Source organism: Conger conger, chromosome 15, assembly GCF_963514075.1.
Source record: "Conger conger chromosome 15, fConCon1.1, whole genome shotgun sequence".
In the NCBI taxonomy this organism is placed as follows: domain Eukaryota; kingdom Metazoa; phylum Chordata; class Actinopteri; order Anguilliformes; family Congridae; genus Conger; species Conger conger.
The window spans coordinates 21,051,645-21,070,045 of NC_083774.1; the positions used below are offsets into that span (position 1 = coordinate 21,051,645).

At 43.1% G+C, this 18,401-nt stretch overlaps 1 protein-coding gene across 1 annotated transcript; it reads right to left on the reverse strand.

Moving 5' to 3' along the window:
• Nucleotides 1-294: 294 nt before the first annotated feature.
• LOC133111755 (transmembrane channel-like protein 3) lies at nucleotides 295-16,530 on the reverse strand. The gene is made up of 22 exons (XM_061222331.1): nucleotides 16,412-16,530; nucleotides 15,096-15,242; nucleotides 13,664-13,739; nucleotides 12,297-12,378; nucleotides 11,941-12,047; nucleotides 11,258-11,356; nucleotides 10,943-11,085; nucleotides 10,460-10,607; nucleotides 10,020-10,063; nucleotides 8,931-9,078; nucleotides 8,484-8,593; nucleotides 7,905-7,993; nucleotides 6,958-7,193; nucleotides 5,914-6,042; nucleotides 5,523-5,590; nucleotides 5,137-5,265; nucleotides 3,932-4,042; nucleotides 3,464-3,589; nucleotides 3,080-3,158; nucleotides 2,725-2,767; nucleotides 2,283-2,544; nucleotides 295-1,525 (listed from the first exon to the last, which is right to left on the reverse strand). The coding sequence occupies exons 1-22, from the start codon at nucleotides 16,528-16,530 to the stop codon at nucleotides 625-627; spliced, it is 3,396 nt and encodes a 1,131-aa protein (XP_061078315.1). The 3' UTR covers nucleotides 295-624.
• Between the last annotated feature and the right edge of the window lie 1,871 nt (nucleotides 16,531-18,401).

Consider the following 18,401-nt stretch of genomic DNA (forward strand, 5'->3'; position numbering starts at 1 on the left):
CAAGTAGTTTAATTGAAATGTAGCCTTATTAGTTACTAATGCAATATTTTGTAATGATTGTAATTTGTTAACGCTGATATAGGCTAATATCTTCATGATTTAGGCACTAGTTCAGATCTTTGTCACATAACTGCAATGTTATGTAACATTTTATCACAGAACTGGGTCATTTTCTGCTTAGTGTTGCGATCTCAGCAGACGATTTGATAGGAGTGTCCAAGTGTCAGCGGAACTACTATTTTGAAACTGCTTTATTTACGCACACAGATGCAAAAAACACACAAATCCCAAATATAACGTACATCAAATGGTTTCTCTTTTTCGATTCTCTTTTATTTGATCAGTGCCACAAGTACAATCAGGCAATGTACTGTACAAAACATCCATGAGAGATACTGTAGCACACATGAGCAAAACATTCAGCTCAGCAAAACGACAACAAAGTGTACACAATTAAAAGGAATAATCAAAGTAGTCTTGCCCTGTCCACTGCAATTAATGGATTGTTAGAATGGCACAAGTTAGCTAGCTGTGTACCACCCACCACCTTCATCATCATCATAACTATTATTATTATTATTATTATTATTATTATTATTATTATTATGAGTATTATTATTTTCCTCAAACATTTGAGCAGACCAGTTCATTAGACCCAGAGACATTGAAGTCAGTGCTGGCTTTGGACTTCTTCTTTGTGAGCTTGGCGCTTGACTTGAGGTATTTGTCCTTGTTGTGGATGACCTGGATGTATTGGTCAGTGCTGCTGTTCTGAGGGTCACTGCTGGATGCTACCGAAGCAGAGTCCGACTCGGTGAGGGATGGCGCCACCTTGTGCTTGGTTTTGGGCTTGACCTGTGGCTCGTTGTGCACGGATGGAGGCAGGGCACTGCGGACATTGGTCTGGGAGACGGAACGCGATGCGGCGTCCTCCCATTCCCCATCGACCTCCTCCCTCCCCTGCCCCCGCTTCCCATACCTCTCCCCTCCCAGCTCCTGTGCCATGGAGAGCTCACTGCCCACCTGGTCCCCAATGTAGAAGCGCGCAGGCGTGGGATGGTGGAGGTCGGACAGCGAACGCGGACGGTGCGTCTGGCCAAAGGAGCCCCTGCGCACACTCCTCAGTTCCTCCTCCTCTTCCTCCTCCTCCTCCTCTTCGCTGAGGTGCGGCTGGTGGGAGCGGTGAGGGATGCGCCCACCGAACCTCTTGTTGTTCCGGGGGTACAGCTCCACGATGTCGCTGGTGTCGCCGGAACGGTAGTGCCGAGGGATTCGGGTGGAGGATCGAAGAAGCTTTTTGCGGACCTCGTGCTCATTGACGATGACGTAGCGCGTGGTGTGGGAGCGTCGTCCGGTGAAGCTCTGGGCTCCCAGCCCCGTAGTATCCGGGTGCGCCACCCGCACGCTCTTCCTAAACAGAGGGTCTGAGTGGATGTTCTCGGCATAGCGGCTGCAGGGGTTGTACGCTACGTGGTGATAAGACTTGCCTCTATTGCCTGTGGCACCACCAAGATACCCGGGATGCCTTCAAACACAACGGAAATGTATTCAGTAAAAGAATAACAGCAAGAAGGAATACATTTTACTTCATACAGTAATACATGTGTGAATGCGTATGTTTGAAGCCCAGAAAATGTTTCAAAAACAAACAAAAAATATTGTATTCATTTTTAGTTTACCTAATTTACAGTATTGCCCAATCATAGATCTGTATATATTACCAAAGTACCACACAAGGATACAAAGTTAAATGTTCAACCAACCATGGCTGAACATCAACCAGAGATAGAAAGTCCAGGGGTCAGGATGTCAAAGTCACGGCATGCGTTTCCTTCACCCATGAAGCCAGCTGATTTCACAAATTAGTTCTACCTGCCAGTTCTACCAACCCTGAATCCATCGTGAATCCAACCTTTCAGTGGGATTAAGATAATCCTGATTTTCAATATCAAAACTATCCTAATCTCCATTTTAGAATTTTTAAATAACCAAAAAGAACATTTGATCTATATTCTTCATAGGATTACAAAATGTTTACCCCGCTTCTTAGGGTCAGGATCACAGCTTCTGATATACTGGATAATCCAGATAAATACTGATCTGATTCTGATCTGACCTAGATTAAAAGTTTGGAAATACTGGGCCAAGGTGATTGGAACAAAATACTCAGGAGGAATTGTATTTTCCGTCCCCCCAGCAGAGTCCCCCCAGCAGAGTCCCCCTGCTCCACACAGGATATGAACCCAGACCCCTGCGGTTTGGGTGTCTTTGCGGTCTCCCACCTGCTGGGGATCTTGTCCATCCTGTGTTTCTGCAGGATGGGGATGGAGGGGTTTGGGGAGCTGGCGATGCCCCGGCTCACATCGGAGCGCGAGGCAGACTGGGCAATGGTGCGGATGCTGTTCCCACGCTGAGCTGGGGACTCAAAGTTGGCCACGCTACCGTTTCGCCGGGGGGAGGAGGAGCGGACAGACGACTCCTGGCTGGTGATGTCGCTCTCCTGCTCAGGCTTCTTCCCTCCCTCCTCTGAGCCCTGCAGCCGAGCTGTGTGTGTGTGTGTGTGTGTGGGGGGGGGGGGGGGGTCGACAACCAAGGGGATAGGAAGACAAGTCATTATCATTACTCAGCGGTTTTGTTAGGTCTGTAAATACATTCAGGACTTTTCAATGTCAATGACCCTCACAAGTACAATCCCTATGAACACAGAGAGCAGGCAATGATCACCTGCAGCCAACTGGAACACCTTCTTCTTATCTTCTGTCCTCTCCTGAAACACACATGTGAATAAATGTATTTCAGATCTGACTCAAGAGAGAAAATATCTACTGTTTACTCTTCTTCATTTGAACGCTGGAGTTGTGATGGCCAGGGCAATGCATGGTGGGAGTGGCTGGGTATAAAGCAATGGCTAAGTGGCATATAATTATTCTGTGTCTCACTCTGAGTTTCTTGCACGCACTTCGATCGGCTTGCTGCTTCTGCCATAAACACAAACAGAGCATTAGCTGCCATTTTCTTTTTACCAGTGGCCTGTACCATTTCTTCTTCTGTGATGACCTGCTTCAGTAACCATACTTACGGTCTGAAGCTGCATTCTCAGTTGATTGTTGGTGAATTTTAAGGATCTGGCGATGGCCTGAAGGTAGTATATCAGCATGCTGGAAAGAAAGAATCCACACGCACGCGCACACACACACACACACACACACATCAGAGAAACGGCCAGACTGAAGACATTCTTTCGCTTCAGACATCCTTGTGTACTGTGACCCATACAGTTTATCAAGTCATTTAACAGATAAAAAGTTTGCTGTGTCAGGTTCTCAGCTCTGCCTCAACAATTGAACTACAAACTCAATTACAAGCACTACACCAAACTCCATGTTTGCTCACTGAGGATCACATAACCCAGTTGTTCCATAAAGCCAAAACTGGGCCGAGACAGTGACACTTTTGTACTTACAACAGCAGGAGCAGAGCAGGCAGGACAACTACAGGGCTGGTTACGTAGCTCATCACTTTACTGAACCAGAGTGGGAAATCCGCTGCGATCGTTTCAGAGATGATATCATAGATCTTCTCCTGACCACTGGGCATAATACAGGACATAATTATGAACTAGTCATGCGTGTTTATCTAAATTACATTTTGTATTTTATTTTCACTGGCTCTACACCTTAGTACATTTCACTTCTATTTTAACCAATGCAAATCTACTAAACTTTCATTTATTCATTTTTTGGTTTTAATGCATGAAATGCACCACAATTGTGCCATGGCACAGGGCTAAAACAAGAACCTGCATCCATGATGGCCCTTTTTGGATAAGATTGAACACCCCTGGTTTAGACAGGAAAAGGAAAATGTGGGTGATATTTACTGCAGCACTTTGAGGAGTGAAAGTTGGGCTCTGATTTATGGGGTCATTTACCTGAAGGGGCCGCAGTGCTGAGACGGCCTGTACCTCACAATGGCAAAGATGGTCGGCAGCATGCACAGGAAGAGCATGAACAGCAGCATGGCCAGATAAAAATTATTAGACCTGCAGAAACACATGAAAACATAAAGGCAGCATATGAGTGTTGGGAGCGTGCTCAGCGGCCTGAATATTTTTGACTGACCAGAGCCATGTGTGAGTCATACAGTTGAACAAGGCACATTAACTGAGCAAAGAGTACTAGGAACACACTTTCTCAGTCAAATAGGTTTTAGTGATGGGGTGCTGTTTGTGTGAGAATCACTCAAAGGTGTGCATGGTAAGCCCAGTCTACATCAAACAGCTGACTTGAGACGAGACGGGAGAAAGATCAGAATGTCAAAATTAAAATCTCAGTGAAAACGCCCGAGTCTAGGCAGTCCACACCAAAGCGACAAGTATATAAACAAATGTTTCCATAACAATGACTCCATGTGCTTTACTGTTTATTTATGTGTGTATTTTGTTTAGCTAGCTAACATTAATGTTTTATTGTCTATATTTATTGTTTGGTACCATGTTTTTTTAGCAGCATAACATTGGCTAAAAAAATATAGCCTTGTAAATAATGTCTGACACCAATTCCGTTGCAGCCCTGCTGCAAAAAAAACAACAACTCAAGCTAGGTTTTGATGGTGGTATTTCAAGTACACCAAGGGACACTACTGGCCGTTCTTCTTGTGAAGTGGTTTGTGATTGGTTAAGATAATAAGCTTTGTCTTTTATGTAGCCCTATGTTCTAAAACCAGTGTACAACAAACAGTCAATTTGAGACGAGACTTGACATGGTCAGTTTCGGAAACACTAGACGACGAGAGCAGACGTTCTAAAACTCGACAGTACCGACCACTAAGACTGTCTTCAAAAACCATCTCGTCTCATTTCGTCTCAAGTCGGCTGTTTGATGTAGACTGGGCTTTAGCAGAAGGCCGCGCAGCCTGGTCCTGAGGGATGTGTGGTCACAGGGTGGGCTGTATTAGGTGGCCATGTTAGGAGATGTTTATGTTTGACATGAAGGACTGTTGTCACTGGAGATGGAGAGTGTGCGAAGCTGAGGGCAGGGAATGAGGCCATTAGATAAATCAGGCCGGAATGTGAATGTGAGTGTGCCAGTCTCACTGGTCGCGGGTGACCTCACTGCACCAACATCAATCACCGACCTGGAGGCTCTGAAAACCTGTTGATGTGGGACATTGCAGGTCAGGACGGCCCAGCTACGCAGATACATCAGACCAATCAGCTTCATGACGTTAAACGCGGGCAGGCATGGCGAGAAGAATGCTCCCATCCTGGGATTAATATATATATAACAGAAAACTTTCAACAAATCCTGCTTTCATCTAACTTGATAGTAATAAATTGCATTTCATGGTTATAGTTCAGCTGGACACAAGATGCAAGATACAGCCTAACATGCAAGATGAGAGGGAACTTGAATTCTCTACTAAAGAAAGGTTCAATTTCAGCTCTGTAGAAAATGTCACTACAGCAAATGACTAAGAATTACACTCCATCCATAATGCACACAGAGATATCCATCACGTACCAGATCATTCCTTGGTTGTATATCAAATGGAGAACATTTTCAGCAATTTTAAATTCTCCATATTCAGGCTGTAGATAAATAAATCACACACATACACACACACACACACACACACACACACTAATAATTAGTCAGTCAGGAATTTTGTGAATCTATGAGTACAATTATCATAAATCTAATATATTCCTGATCACTGTGATGGAAATTTGTATGAGGCTCGAACATGATTCTATGATTACTGTATATATAAATTATAATTGAAATATATAATTTGATCGTGTCACATATTCTTAAATGAGCTTGCATATTGATATTTTTCACACAGTATATTCTGTAATACTGATGATGAAAGCAGAACTCTTGATAATTAGTTCTCCAATGTGCCACTTACGAACTTGCTCTCCAGATCCCAACACCAGCAGTCACTCAGGTACCGGACGAAAAGCCCGCGGATGAAGTCAATTAGCAAGATGCTCGCCACCGTAAATATCATGTCGATGATTGACAGTTTCAACATTTCCTGCAACAGACGAGCAATTATTTTGATATTTTAAAAAGATTCAATTTTGATTCAGTTTTACTTTTCTTCCATAGAAGAATGGCAGACCCATTAGAAAAGCACTCTCCCAGCTGCAGTCAAGGGGAAATTCAATTGGTCATAAAGATTTCAAACAAAAAGCAATACATGTAACATCTTATCCACCTGGACAATTTCATTAAATAAATGTCATGCTGCACATTTTGATCAATATCCAATCTACAAAAAAAGGGCAGGGTTGGGGAGCTGAAAGGCAATAAGTTTTCATTTAGCCCCAATGCAATGCTTTTAAAAACTATTTAACAGGGACCACTGCACACAATTGCAAGATAGCACTGTAATTTTCCAGTGCGCACGTAGACAGAACCATCTCAACTCTAATATACTGGGGACTGAGACTGAACATACACTACCGTTATTACTAAACACGTTTATATATGAAATCTCTATTATGCATTATTTAACAGTGTGCTAAACAAACAGGAAGTACAAAATATTGATATACTTTTTGATATTGATATAATTTTAGGTGAATTATTTTGCATATAAACATATTGCTGCAAGTTAACCTTCAAATATAATACATAAACATAAATATTGTACATATATAGGACAATGTAAATATAAAAATAAATCATTAATATATTCTGTATATCCACTTAAATCAAAAATTCGCAAATAATACTGATATTTTATAATGGATTTTTCTAATGAAATTAAAAAGCAGGAACAATGGTTACTATGTGATGTTCCTTGGATATAGTAATTTGTTAAATGATACCATTGCTGCTGTTACTACTACTACTCTACTACTACTACTACTACTACTAATAATAATAATTATTATTATTATTATAATAATATGATGATGACGATGATGAGGAAAATTCATCCCACCTGCCCGACGTATGTCTCCCAGCACTGGTCCTGCTGAGAGCGCATGTTGTACTCATACAGCCCGGTGTGGTTGAGGATGAGGGGCATGGCACTCTTGGTCCGGTTGGGCTCCAGTGTCACTCCCATGGTGCTGTTCTGCCGGTCAGAGATCTCCGGCACTATGGTGGCCAGGTTCTCCTCCTCAGGCAGGGCAATGGTGGCCAGGAACGCTGAGGAGTCTGACCAGTTCCCCGCGGCTGCCGCAGGAATCTGCCACACACACACAAGCCGATCACACTCTCTTCTTAATGCAGCGAGTGCACACACAAGCACACACTCTAGCTCTACTGGTGTGGAAGTATTGTGCAGGTACAGTGCAGTGAAATGCGTCCTAAGTTTGTAACCAGAAGGGTTCAGGTCTAACTCACATGCATGGCTCTACTGCTGTGTCCTTGAACAGGGTGTTTAACCACTATAACACATCACTCATTTGTTTCCTTTTATATTTCCACCTTTTATATTTTCTGCAGGATGAACAGCCACCATTTATCCCTTTTAGAGTGGCTGTCACTCACTTAGAAATGAAAGAATACACTGAGCCCATTACAGAAATGTACTATGTGTCAATGTACTTTTCTGTAAGTAGGCTTAATAGCTCAGAACTGTATGTCTGGATAACCCTGACAAGGACTCACGGTTACATTTCCACAAGATTAGATTAGTACAAGATTTGCACTAATCAAGTGTGAAATCCCACCATAAACAAAGGATTTCACTCCATATTCAACAGTATTCAATTTAAGTACCGGACACAAACCCTTTCCCATACCTGCAGGTAAGGTGCACATACATGTACAGTACATACACATACAGTCCATATGCCTGCAGACATATGTAGCAGGAAAGGCAGAGACATACAAATATAAAATATCTGGAAAGCAGAAGAGTGAGGAGGAGAAGGGAATGACTTACAGCCGAGCTCATACTCATGCTGTTGACCTTGTCCAGGAGGGCAATGATCAGACTGTACAGGTTTCCCAAGTACAAGACCAGCACTCTGTCAAGGAAAACAATGTTTTAGCAATACTAATAGCTAGCTGGCAAACAAACTTAACCAGTAGCTAAACATTTTCGCTAACCCTATCCAAACATACCACACCTCATAATGGAAATAAAAGACATCTGTCCCAGAATTCAACCATGGTCTCCACAAATATCCAGGTACTCGTAAAACAAAGAATTTCAGTCACACCTCTTAACCAGTTGTATGATACAGTTAGCAGGGCAAGTTTTGAATATCGTTAACAGGCTTTAAATTGCTTTGCTTTGCGCACCACCATACATACTGGAAGCAAGACGGCTGAAAGTACTGAACAAATGAACAAATGTCTCAATTCAATTGTCTGAGTACTGTTACACACATTAGTAAATACTTCATTCCACCTTGTTCTGAGTACTGGGAGGCAGTGCCTCCCATTTTAATTATTGAAGGAGATTGAAACAAACCCTCGCCCCCTAGTGTTTGCTGCAGGGATGTCACTTCTCACCTGGCCAGCTGGAAGCGGAGGCTGGTTCTGGGGTGGTACATCTCCAGCTGGGCCACCAGCTCAAACGCTGACGGTGCGATCATGGTGATCAGGGACACCACCACACTGACCTGCAGCACACAGTCAAGGCTCAGAACAACTTAATCACAGCATGTAAGTACAATAAAAGATTATTTTCCATGCTTTCATATCATATTCATCTTTTGATGTCAAATCCATTTGCCTTAAATATGTATGTAAAACAATTCATTCCATTGCCATACTTTTGGGGGGCACTGTATAAACTGGAATGAAAGACACCAGCTGTCATTCCTGGACAGTAATGGTCCTGACAGGAGACGCCATAACCTGCATAAGCACTCCCCTTTGTCCAGAGCTTGGCAGGGAGAGAGGGATGAAAAGCAGGATAAAAACGATGTTACCATGGCACCCCTGTCGCTCTCCTACCTCATTCTTCTCCCACAACGTGAGCTCTGGCTTCTCCTGCTCCAGCTTCTGGGAGCGGTCCACCACAAAGTATATGATATAGATGCTGCCTGCCAGAGACAGCAGGACCAGGATGTTGGCCAGGATGCGCAGGCTGACCAGCACAGCTCTGGAGAGGCAGATAGAAATGAGTAAAATCCCTATATAAATACATTCAACATGAAGAACAATACAGGTTTGAGAACGTACTGATAATACTGATATTTAAGCCTTTTATTATTTTTTTATTTATTATTCTGCCAAATGGACTTCAGAAACAATGTAATTAATTAAGCAGTGGCAACCCATTAATCTAAGTAGAATTAGTAGAATTTCAACATTGTTGACATTAATTAGAAGGGGATGCATGTAAAGTTTAAGCAGCACTGGATCCATACAGAACAAAGAAAACAGGAACAGGCATTTCAGATGGAAACAAAATATCTTAGAAATAACAGATCTTATATTGCAGTTACACCACCACTGTCTATAGCCATCAAATCTGGTGTGTTTGGATAGGCATGAGAAAATGTTAAATATTAATGTTACAATTCAGCGTCATGCTAATGAGAGCCTAGCTACAAATACTGTAGGTATTCTCATCAAATTAGTGCAAGCTTTCAGAGAGGATAGCCATATACAGAGAGGCAGAGACAGATAGTATGGGATGTTTATTGTGAGTGCCGTACCTGGATATAACTGTGGTGAACGTGTTTGCCTGTTCACTGGGGTGGCATGCGGGGACTCGTGTGCGTGGGTCTGATGGAGATTTAGGGGCGTGACTCACTGATTTAGGGTGGGGGGTGATCCGCAGTAAAAGGCTCCCTGTATGAAATACGGGGCCATGTTTTCTGCAGTTCGCTCTCCTCAGTGACTGCATGGGGCTGGGCTGAGCTTGATAAATCACAGCGGCTCACAGCCCTCTCTCTGAGGGCCCGGACCGTTTGAGGGGACAGACCATCACAAATCTACTGAAAACCGCTCTGACCTGGGGAGAATCCTGCAGCACCTGGCCGCTGAACGGGAAAGTTTTATTATAAAAACAAAACGTATGTGCTAACAAACACCTACAGGCTTGTGTCCTTTTTCTTCTCTTGTTCTTCAACAATGGCCTCCTTTAAAGGAAACAAACAACCGGAGTGAGCAGTCAGTCATCATGTGACTCTCACAGACACAGCAGACCCAGATGTTACTGAGGGCAGGACAGTACAGAACTGCACAGCACACATGCACCCCACAGACAGAGCGCTTTACTGTTTATGTGTGTCATATAGATTACAGATCAGCTGAAACAGATACAGTAGGAGTCTCTTGCGGCAATCAGCATCAATACACTGGTACATGGGCTTTGCTACTGAGATAATAAAGTTGGACTGACTTAGAGCTGAGTGGCCATTGGGAATGAGATAGGAGGAGATTGCGTCTTGTGATTGGATAGAAGGGGTGTGATAGGAGCGGTGTTTAACAGAAAGGTGTGTCCTGTGTGTAGCAGTGGTAGGTGCTGTGCTCACCCTGATGTTGTTGACGATGGCCGCCCCTTTACTCTCGGCTGCTTCAGGGTTCCCGATCAGATAATCCCAGGCACAGAACACGCGCCAGCAGAACGTGTAGTTCTCATCCGAGGCACTGGCCAGGCTCAGCCGCGAGTTTTTGGCCATTCTAAATAAACCAAAACGTGTGAATGGTCAAATTTTCACTCGGAAATCCAGTTTAGTTCCAAGAAAAATGAACATCAACAAGTCAACATTAAGTTTTAGAACTGAGCAAGAAGTTGTCTTTAGAAATATGGAAAAACACACAAACACACACACACAGCAAAGACTCAAATAGTGTCATGTTTGAATTTTCTTAAAATCATTTTGAAAATGAATTGTTTTTAAAAGATACGATTAAGGTTTTTTTTGCTGTATGTGTTGTGTTTTATCAGAAGGAAAGGGCTACATTTCACAAATCATGAAACACAATGTTGAGAAGTTTAAGTCTCTAAAGATTACTTTCTTAACAGTATGATGAAACTGTAGGCAAAAACAGCCATCCCAACCAGAAAGTAGGCCAGAGGCAGCCGGTAGCCGGCACTTCCGATCTTTCGGACCCGGCCGTAGTAACCGTAGAACAGGACCGAGTACTGGAGGTAGCCCTGCCATGCAGAAACACGGAGAGATAAGGGCAGACATGTCGGAGATAGTGGGAGAAAATACCGGAAAGGCAAGCCGAGAGCGATACACTGAGCTGCTCAGTTAATGAAACGCTTGCGCTATCCTGAGCAGCGCCGATATCGGCAGGACAGTAAAACTCTTTGATGGTCTTGCCCCGAGAGACCAGATGGTGTCCAGATCCTGAGCGGACGGCAGGTGCTCCTTCGGAATGGTCTTACTCCTGGTGGTCCCAAACGGCGCTCCTGCCAGCAGCTAGCAGGAAACACAGAGAGAATCATTCACTCATTCAGCTAACCAATCTTACATTTACACAGCCATGTTCTATCAGGCTGTTACCCAATTTTACAGAAGCAAAAAATTTATGAATGATAGACAACGCTATTTGAGCCATTATGATATGTATTTAAGATCAAGCTGCATTCCTGGAAAAAGGTAGTACACATAGAAGAAAACATATTTTGTCACTGAACACAAACAGCTATGGAGCAAAGAACAGCACCTTTAAGGTGACTGGGGTCTGTAGCAGTGAGAGGGAATGAGAGATAGAGAGATATGGAGGGAAACCTACAGCCGTGTGACGGAAGCAACATAAATCAGCTCTCTCAATGCAGCCAGCCAGCCTCCTCAAAGGTTGCTCTGATCTTTACAGTACTTTATAGTCTCTCCTTTTCCCGTGTGTAAGCTTCCTTAGAGTCTTAAAACAAAATGTTCCTTTTTTAATATTTTTATGCTGTCACCTAAAGCCTGTTATTTAATGACTCAAACTCGAAGTATAAAAACTGACTGCACTCAGTTCTCGCTTTTATGGACCAAACAAGGACAGTGGAAAGACTCACTTCTGGGAGCACAATGAAAGCTCCAGTCATGATGGTGAGGACGATGTTGATTCCGAAAAGCCATCGCAGGAAGATGAAGTATGAGGCCACGCCTGACCCAAAATGACCTGCGAATCCCGTCAGAGCAGCATATTACTATAAAATCATCCCAGTATAATCCCCAATATCCACAAACTGCATTTGTAGTAACATATCAACAGACATGAAATAAGGAGAGCTTTAAATACCCTGGAGCCCAGACATGGCCAAAGGCATTATCGCGTCTGATTAACGTAGATATAGCAGCTCTGACAGACAAGAAAATGAACATTTACAAAGCAATAATTGCAAGAACGCAGGCCTTTATTGGCTCTTACTCTCAATCTTCTTAATCCTCATCTCCCAGGGAATGAAGAGAACTACAATGTTGTACAGCAGGCGGGACAGTTTCTTCAGCAACTGCGAACAACCAACAGCAGAGAAGAAAAGGGCATTTTAAATTTGAAAGGGTGCCCTTTTGCTTTTCCCCATAGGCAACACCAGACATGGCTATCGTCACTCACATCCCAATACATACAGGAAGTCAATATGTTTATACTGTATCATCAGTTTGTGCGGAGGGTAATTACGGTCACTGATGATAGCGAAATAAATAACTGAATGGAGGGATACGTAAACAGGCTCTGTTGATTAATGTGATTTCCAAATTCCAATCTACCAAAAGCTAAAACGAACCAGAAACAATCTGTGTAATTAATAAACCATCATCAATCCGCTTGCTAAAAGTCAATTAATTTTAATGGCGCCCGGTGCTCAGAAAAGCTTTACCGAAATGCCACTGGAACATTTTAATTAAACTCAGCAATAACAACTGGCTATAAATTTCACCAGCAATGTCCGCAGGGAAAATACTGCACACAGGCTATTGCACATACAACTGTAAAACCTTAGTGTGCTTTTCTCATAGAGAGAGATAGCGATAGAGACAGAGAGAGAGAGATCAGGTGGAATTAGACAGTTTTAAGCCATGCCTTTTTTTCTTTCTTTATAGTTTTATATAAAGCCTTGTAAAATAATGAGATAAAACCCATACTCTGCACATAAATGGAATGTATGGGAAAAGCCTGAGGGATGGGTTGTGTGTCTAATTAGACTAAGTGCACCTCATCATGAAGTCTAACAAAATACCAAACATGCTAAAGAGCGTGTATGGAACCAGAGGAGACAAAGAGAAAATTACCTTCTGGCCATGCAATAATAAGTCGTGGCCACAAGTAAGGTTCAGGTTCACACTAATTAATATGGCATGGCCATGCAATAATAAATTGTGGCCATTAGTTAAGTATCATGTTCCCACAAATTAATATGATGAGGCCACAACATAAATATTTTTTCTCTTGGTTCCCTCCAGGGCACCACAGGAATAATTGCTTTGACCAACTAATTAAACTGAAATATATACAAAGAAATAAACGAAGATGACAGGGCCACTAGTGTAGCCTTGTATATATACAAGATTACAATTTCCATCCATATAATAGATAGATTTGAATGATTCCTGTATATACTATATATGCTCCAAAGAAAATATCTGTCGAAAAAAAGTTCAAGCATTTACATTTTTTGACATAAAAGGTGTTTTGGATACCAAAAACATGTTAAGTACAGGCAGAGATGCAGTTGAATTTAGCTTGTTTATGTAAAATTGTTTAACGGAAAGTATTGTGGTAAGAGACAGGCTTACATCAGCTCCAGCTGCCTGGTAGCCCCGGGTTCTGGTCAGTCTGCCCTCGTACTTCAGAACAATCTCCCGAGCCTGTCTGGACAGAGAGACAGACAGAACCGTGGCAGGGTTCAGAGGAACACCTCACGCCTGAGATCCCTGCTTTATCACAAAAACCCCGAGCCCAGTGCAGATTTACGGCAGCGAGGCGCGGGGATGAGGCCGTTTCTACATGTGCTTTATTGCTCCGCAGACCGGTGGGATCGCAACATCAGCCATTCTCGAGGCAATTGGTGACAATATGCACTCTTATCAAAATAACCAATATATTCTTTCATTTTCATTTTCAAACAGAGCAAGCCATGCCAAGTGAACATTTTGATTATTTTCTGGGCCGTATATCGCAAAGACAATAATTTCAAAGATATGCACGTTATGTGCAGGTGGTACAGTAATCTCTCATTTACACTATTCCAAATGACCGGTTTCTGCAGAGACGGAATCTGCAGGCACTCATCCAAAGATTACAGCAAGTGTAAAATGCAGGCTTGCATCTCAGTCTCGAGGATAGCAATAAACTCTTCTGAAGCCATAACAAATCTTCCACATAAACCGTGGTGTTGGGACACAGATCAGCAGTTGTGCGCTTTTTGGGGGACAGATCACCCGGCAGTGGGGGTGAGTGTGTGCGTGTGTGTGCACAGGGGGTGGGGTGGGTGTCATAATGGGGGAAGGCGTGCTGTAATAGTTCTCGTTCCAGTCACAGAGCTGGTCCACAGCAACGCTCCACAGCCTGCATGTTGACGACAGGATCGAGGTTCTGACCCCAGTAAAACTGACTGGGCACATAATCAAACTAAAATTAAAAAATCTGCAGCTTTAATTTGATTTGTTTTTCCAGACGGCGTGTCATTAGAGCGGAGTGCTCTGGAGCGCCAACATTAACCGTTATTTATATCCGCTGTTTACTCTGCGGATGGTTCCTTTCCCGCCATTAGTGTCACCTAGTTAGGCTAATTTAACCATTTATGAGCCCTAGCATAATGAACACCCACCATTTACACTCCTCCAATAGATGGAAATGCACTGAATGCCAAAAGTAATGGGATGAATGCTACAGTGCCCAGGCTTCTTTCGAATATGTAATGTTTTCATCCATCTTACAGTCACTCTTCCTGACTCTACTTTACAGGCATGGTCCAGCTAACGTCATTAAAGCTAATAACAAAAGTACATGTTCACACTCTGTGCTACTTTCATCAATAATTATGTGCTTTCATGTTCAAGGAAAGGGCTACGGTGTTTCAATTAAATCTTCGAGTAAATATACTGTATTAGTCATGTCACTGAGAACACAAGTTTTCACCGTGTTCGGTGCTATTGAATACATGTATACGAGCAATGCGTGGTTTTCCCTCAGTGGTTTGTGAGCCATGGCGTCGATGGTTCTCACTTGAGGGCCTTGAGTTTGTGTCTCATGGGCCAGGGTCGGGTTCGAATGTTGGCGATAATCTCCTTCTGGATCTGAATGTTCTGGAACATCTCCTCCGGGTCGTTGCTGTCCACCCGCTCATCTTCTTTATCCTCTTCATCCGATTGGCTGAAACAGAGACAAGAAATGACACATCACTGTCAAAACAAAGAGACAATGTCTGAGTGTGGGTGACATGAGATGTAGTGTAAAGAAACAATTGGAAACACTATTTTTGAAAGGAAAATTAAATAGTTTGTTGAACAGCAGCAACAACAGCAATGTGTAATTGCACTCCGGCAGAAATCTCATGAATATAAAAGCAGTGTTGGCGTGCTTATCTTTCATCACTCTGATTTAGTACAAATGAATATGTCCAAACCTCTGATAGGGCCATTAAAACCTGAGCTAAAAACTAAAATCTAGAGGGGAACATGAATAGTCACAAATACAACCATTTTGATTTAAGGAAACACAGACACATAACAACATGACTTGATTAATATTATATCATATATATTATATTACATAATATGATATATGACCAACAATATCACATAAATGTCAGAAAAATCTCTTAAATTATTGAACCTAAAAAAATCCAGCTTTGAACTTGCATTTAATTAAATTCTATTATATTAACATGGTGTACTGTCAGAGAATATTTATGTGTGTTTATAAACACACATAGCTTGCATTCTCTATATCATTTTTAATACTTATTGATTACCACAATAATATATAATAATGTATAAATATATCAAATAATTGTATAATAATGCCACAAAAAGTAAAGAAACAGATCATGCCAGGCAACCGACCCGTCTGTGGACAAACTGCAAAAGTGAGATTGACAGAGAAAGGGTAAAGAGAGAAAACAAGGAATGAAGGCAAAAGAGAGGGATAACGGAAGTATAGAAAGTGAATGGGGAAAGAAGAGGGGTTCGGGGAAAGAGGGGAAGCAAAAGTGAAAGACAGACAGATAGAAAGAGAGGAAGGGAAAGTGGGGACGCAGAAGCGAAAGAGAGAGGGATAGAAAGAGAAGAAGGGAAAGAGGGGAGGCAGAAGTGAAAGAGAGAGGGATAGAAAGAGGGGTGCAGAAGCAAAAGAGAGAGGGATAGAAAGAGCAGAAGGGAAAGAGAGAGGGATAGAAAGAGCAGAAGGGAAAGAGGGGACACAGAAGAGAAGGAGAGAGAGATAGAAAGAGCAGAAGGGAAAGAGAGAGGGATAGAAAGAGCAGAAGGGAAAGAGGGGACACAGAAGAGAAAGAGAGAGAGATAGCGGTATGGGGTGCTCACCCGGGCACCTGGTCCTGGTAGTGGGAGTAGATCCTGCGGGAGTTCTTCCTCATGCTCTTGTGTCTCCTGGAGGCTCGCGGGGGGCGGCTGATGGCCACCGGCTCACTGAGGGCGCTCATGTCTCAGAGGGAGCGGGGAGTCCGTCTGCTCGCTCAAACTTTTACCTCCCCAACTGCCTGCTGCTCCTCAGGCTCTGCAGCTCCTCACCGTCCTCCCTGCACCTCCTGCCTTTGCCTGGGGGGGCGGGGGGACCTGCTGACATCATCCCTGATTGGAGGCTGCCGGAGACCCCCAGCAGGGCGAGAGTGAGCGAACGCAGTCACTCCCCCCCCCAATCCATCAGGAGCTGTTAAAGGGACAGCGCACACCATGGGAACACTTCTCTACAACAAACAAAAATTCAGCATGCACAATAGTGCAGTAAAACCATAGAAACTGAACGGAGAATCAGTACACTCAAAAGACAGCCTTTTTGGCACCACTTGACATCTTTATTTGTACATTTATGAAGGAGCAAAACAGACGTCTCTGCTTTCATGCCACTGCCAGTGCATGGGGCACTACAGGCAGATTCCTTACTTCTACCTTCACCCAAACCAAAGGTCATCTCCATCGGTCATCTCTATCGGTCATCTCCAATATAGGACCATCAACCAATAGAAAAGCTTTTCTTGAACACACACACGCAGACATGCAGATACACAGACGCATGCACATACATTTGTCATTTTTCCCAACAAAGAATGTTTTGTACTGTATGTAGATCACGTACTATGTATGTTTATTGCTGCACAAATAAAGTACAGACTTAATGTAATGTGTTTCAGTTTACAGCAGCCATGATGGAAAATCCACTCTAAAACAAAAACACTAAGTATCAGATAAAACCGCTTTCACCATAAAACAAGCAATGCATCCCGAGAATTTAAAGTTCGAGCACCTGGTAAAATATCACTAGTAATTGACGTCTAAGTGAGCTATTGGGAACTGTGGTTTTCATGACACAGCCGTACATGAAACAATGCAGTGAGGGAATGAGTCCTCTTGGAAAAGTATAATTGGGCTGGTTACCGATATATGATAATTTTCCATATGCTGGTTTGGCCACTGGCTTTATGCTGCAGCAGCTGAACCGGGGACAGAAGGTGTAGCGAGCTGGAATAGGGCCTTAAAGAATTCCATGGGCACAGATTGTTGAATTTAAATGATCCGAGGGCATTCTCTGAGGTACTTTACCCTTAAATCTCCCTCTCTCTGTGGAGGACACGAGAATCTCATCTGTAATGGGAAATCAGGCGAAAGAAACGGCCAGACTGTCCCCTGTAAAGTCTCGTTCAGTAAGGATTTATGCAGGAGACACAAAGTACTGCAGCTCTGTTGTGTCAGACTATAGAACATACTGGGCTCTCGAGTGGCTCAGTCAGAAAAAACATTTGCAAATTCAGGACCCTATGGATTTCAGCCTCGGCTGCCAGCAGCCAACTGTGACATGACTGGCTTCTTCCTGCTATGGATTCAGTGGCCAGGGTACTCCAGGCTACATTTGTGCCTGCAAACATCATGCCATGTACCCACAGTTTATCACTTGTCCTCAGTATAAAGAATGTCTCTTTTTCAATATTCAATGTTCGAGGCTCAGGAGGTAAGAGCAGTCGTCTGGTAGTCGGAAGATTGCCTGTTTGATCCCCTGCCCTGGGTGTGTTGAAGTGTCCTTGGACAAGACACCGAACCCCCAATTGCTCCCGGCGAGCTAATTGGTACCTTGCATGGCCTATGCCGTTGGTGTGAATTTGTGTGTGAAAGGGTGAATGAGAGGCATCAATTGCAAAGCGCTTTGGATAAAAGCGCTATATAAATGCAGTCCATTTACCATTACCATTGAATAACAGTCTCCTGTAGTAGAGTGTGGCCTGCAGGGTATATCCTACACTAGAGAAAGTCCATATTGAGGCAGAGCAGATGGCGATACTCAGTGGTGGATGTATTGTTC

What these genes read in the sequence shown, in the direction of transcription:
- LOC133111755 (XM_061222331.1), bottom strand. Translation starts at nt 16,530, where the DNA reads ATGAGCGCCCTCAGTGAGCCGGTGGCCATCAGCCGCCCCCCGCGAGCC. An exon ending in CACAAACTCAAGGCCCTCAA is followed by an intron (nt 13,740 to 15,095) that starts GTGAGAACCATC and finishes CTCTCTGTCCAG; the next exon opens with ACAGGCTCGGGAGATTGTTC. An exon ending in CCTGCTCTGCTCCTGCTGTT is followed by an intron (nt 3,159 to 3,463) that starts GTAAGTACAAAA and finishes CTTTCTTTCCAG; the next exon opens with CATGCTGATATACTACCTTC.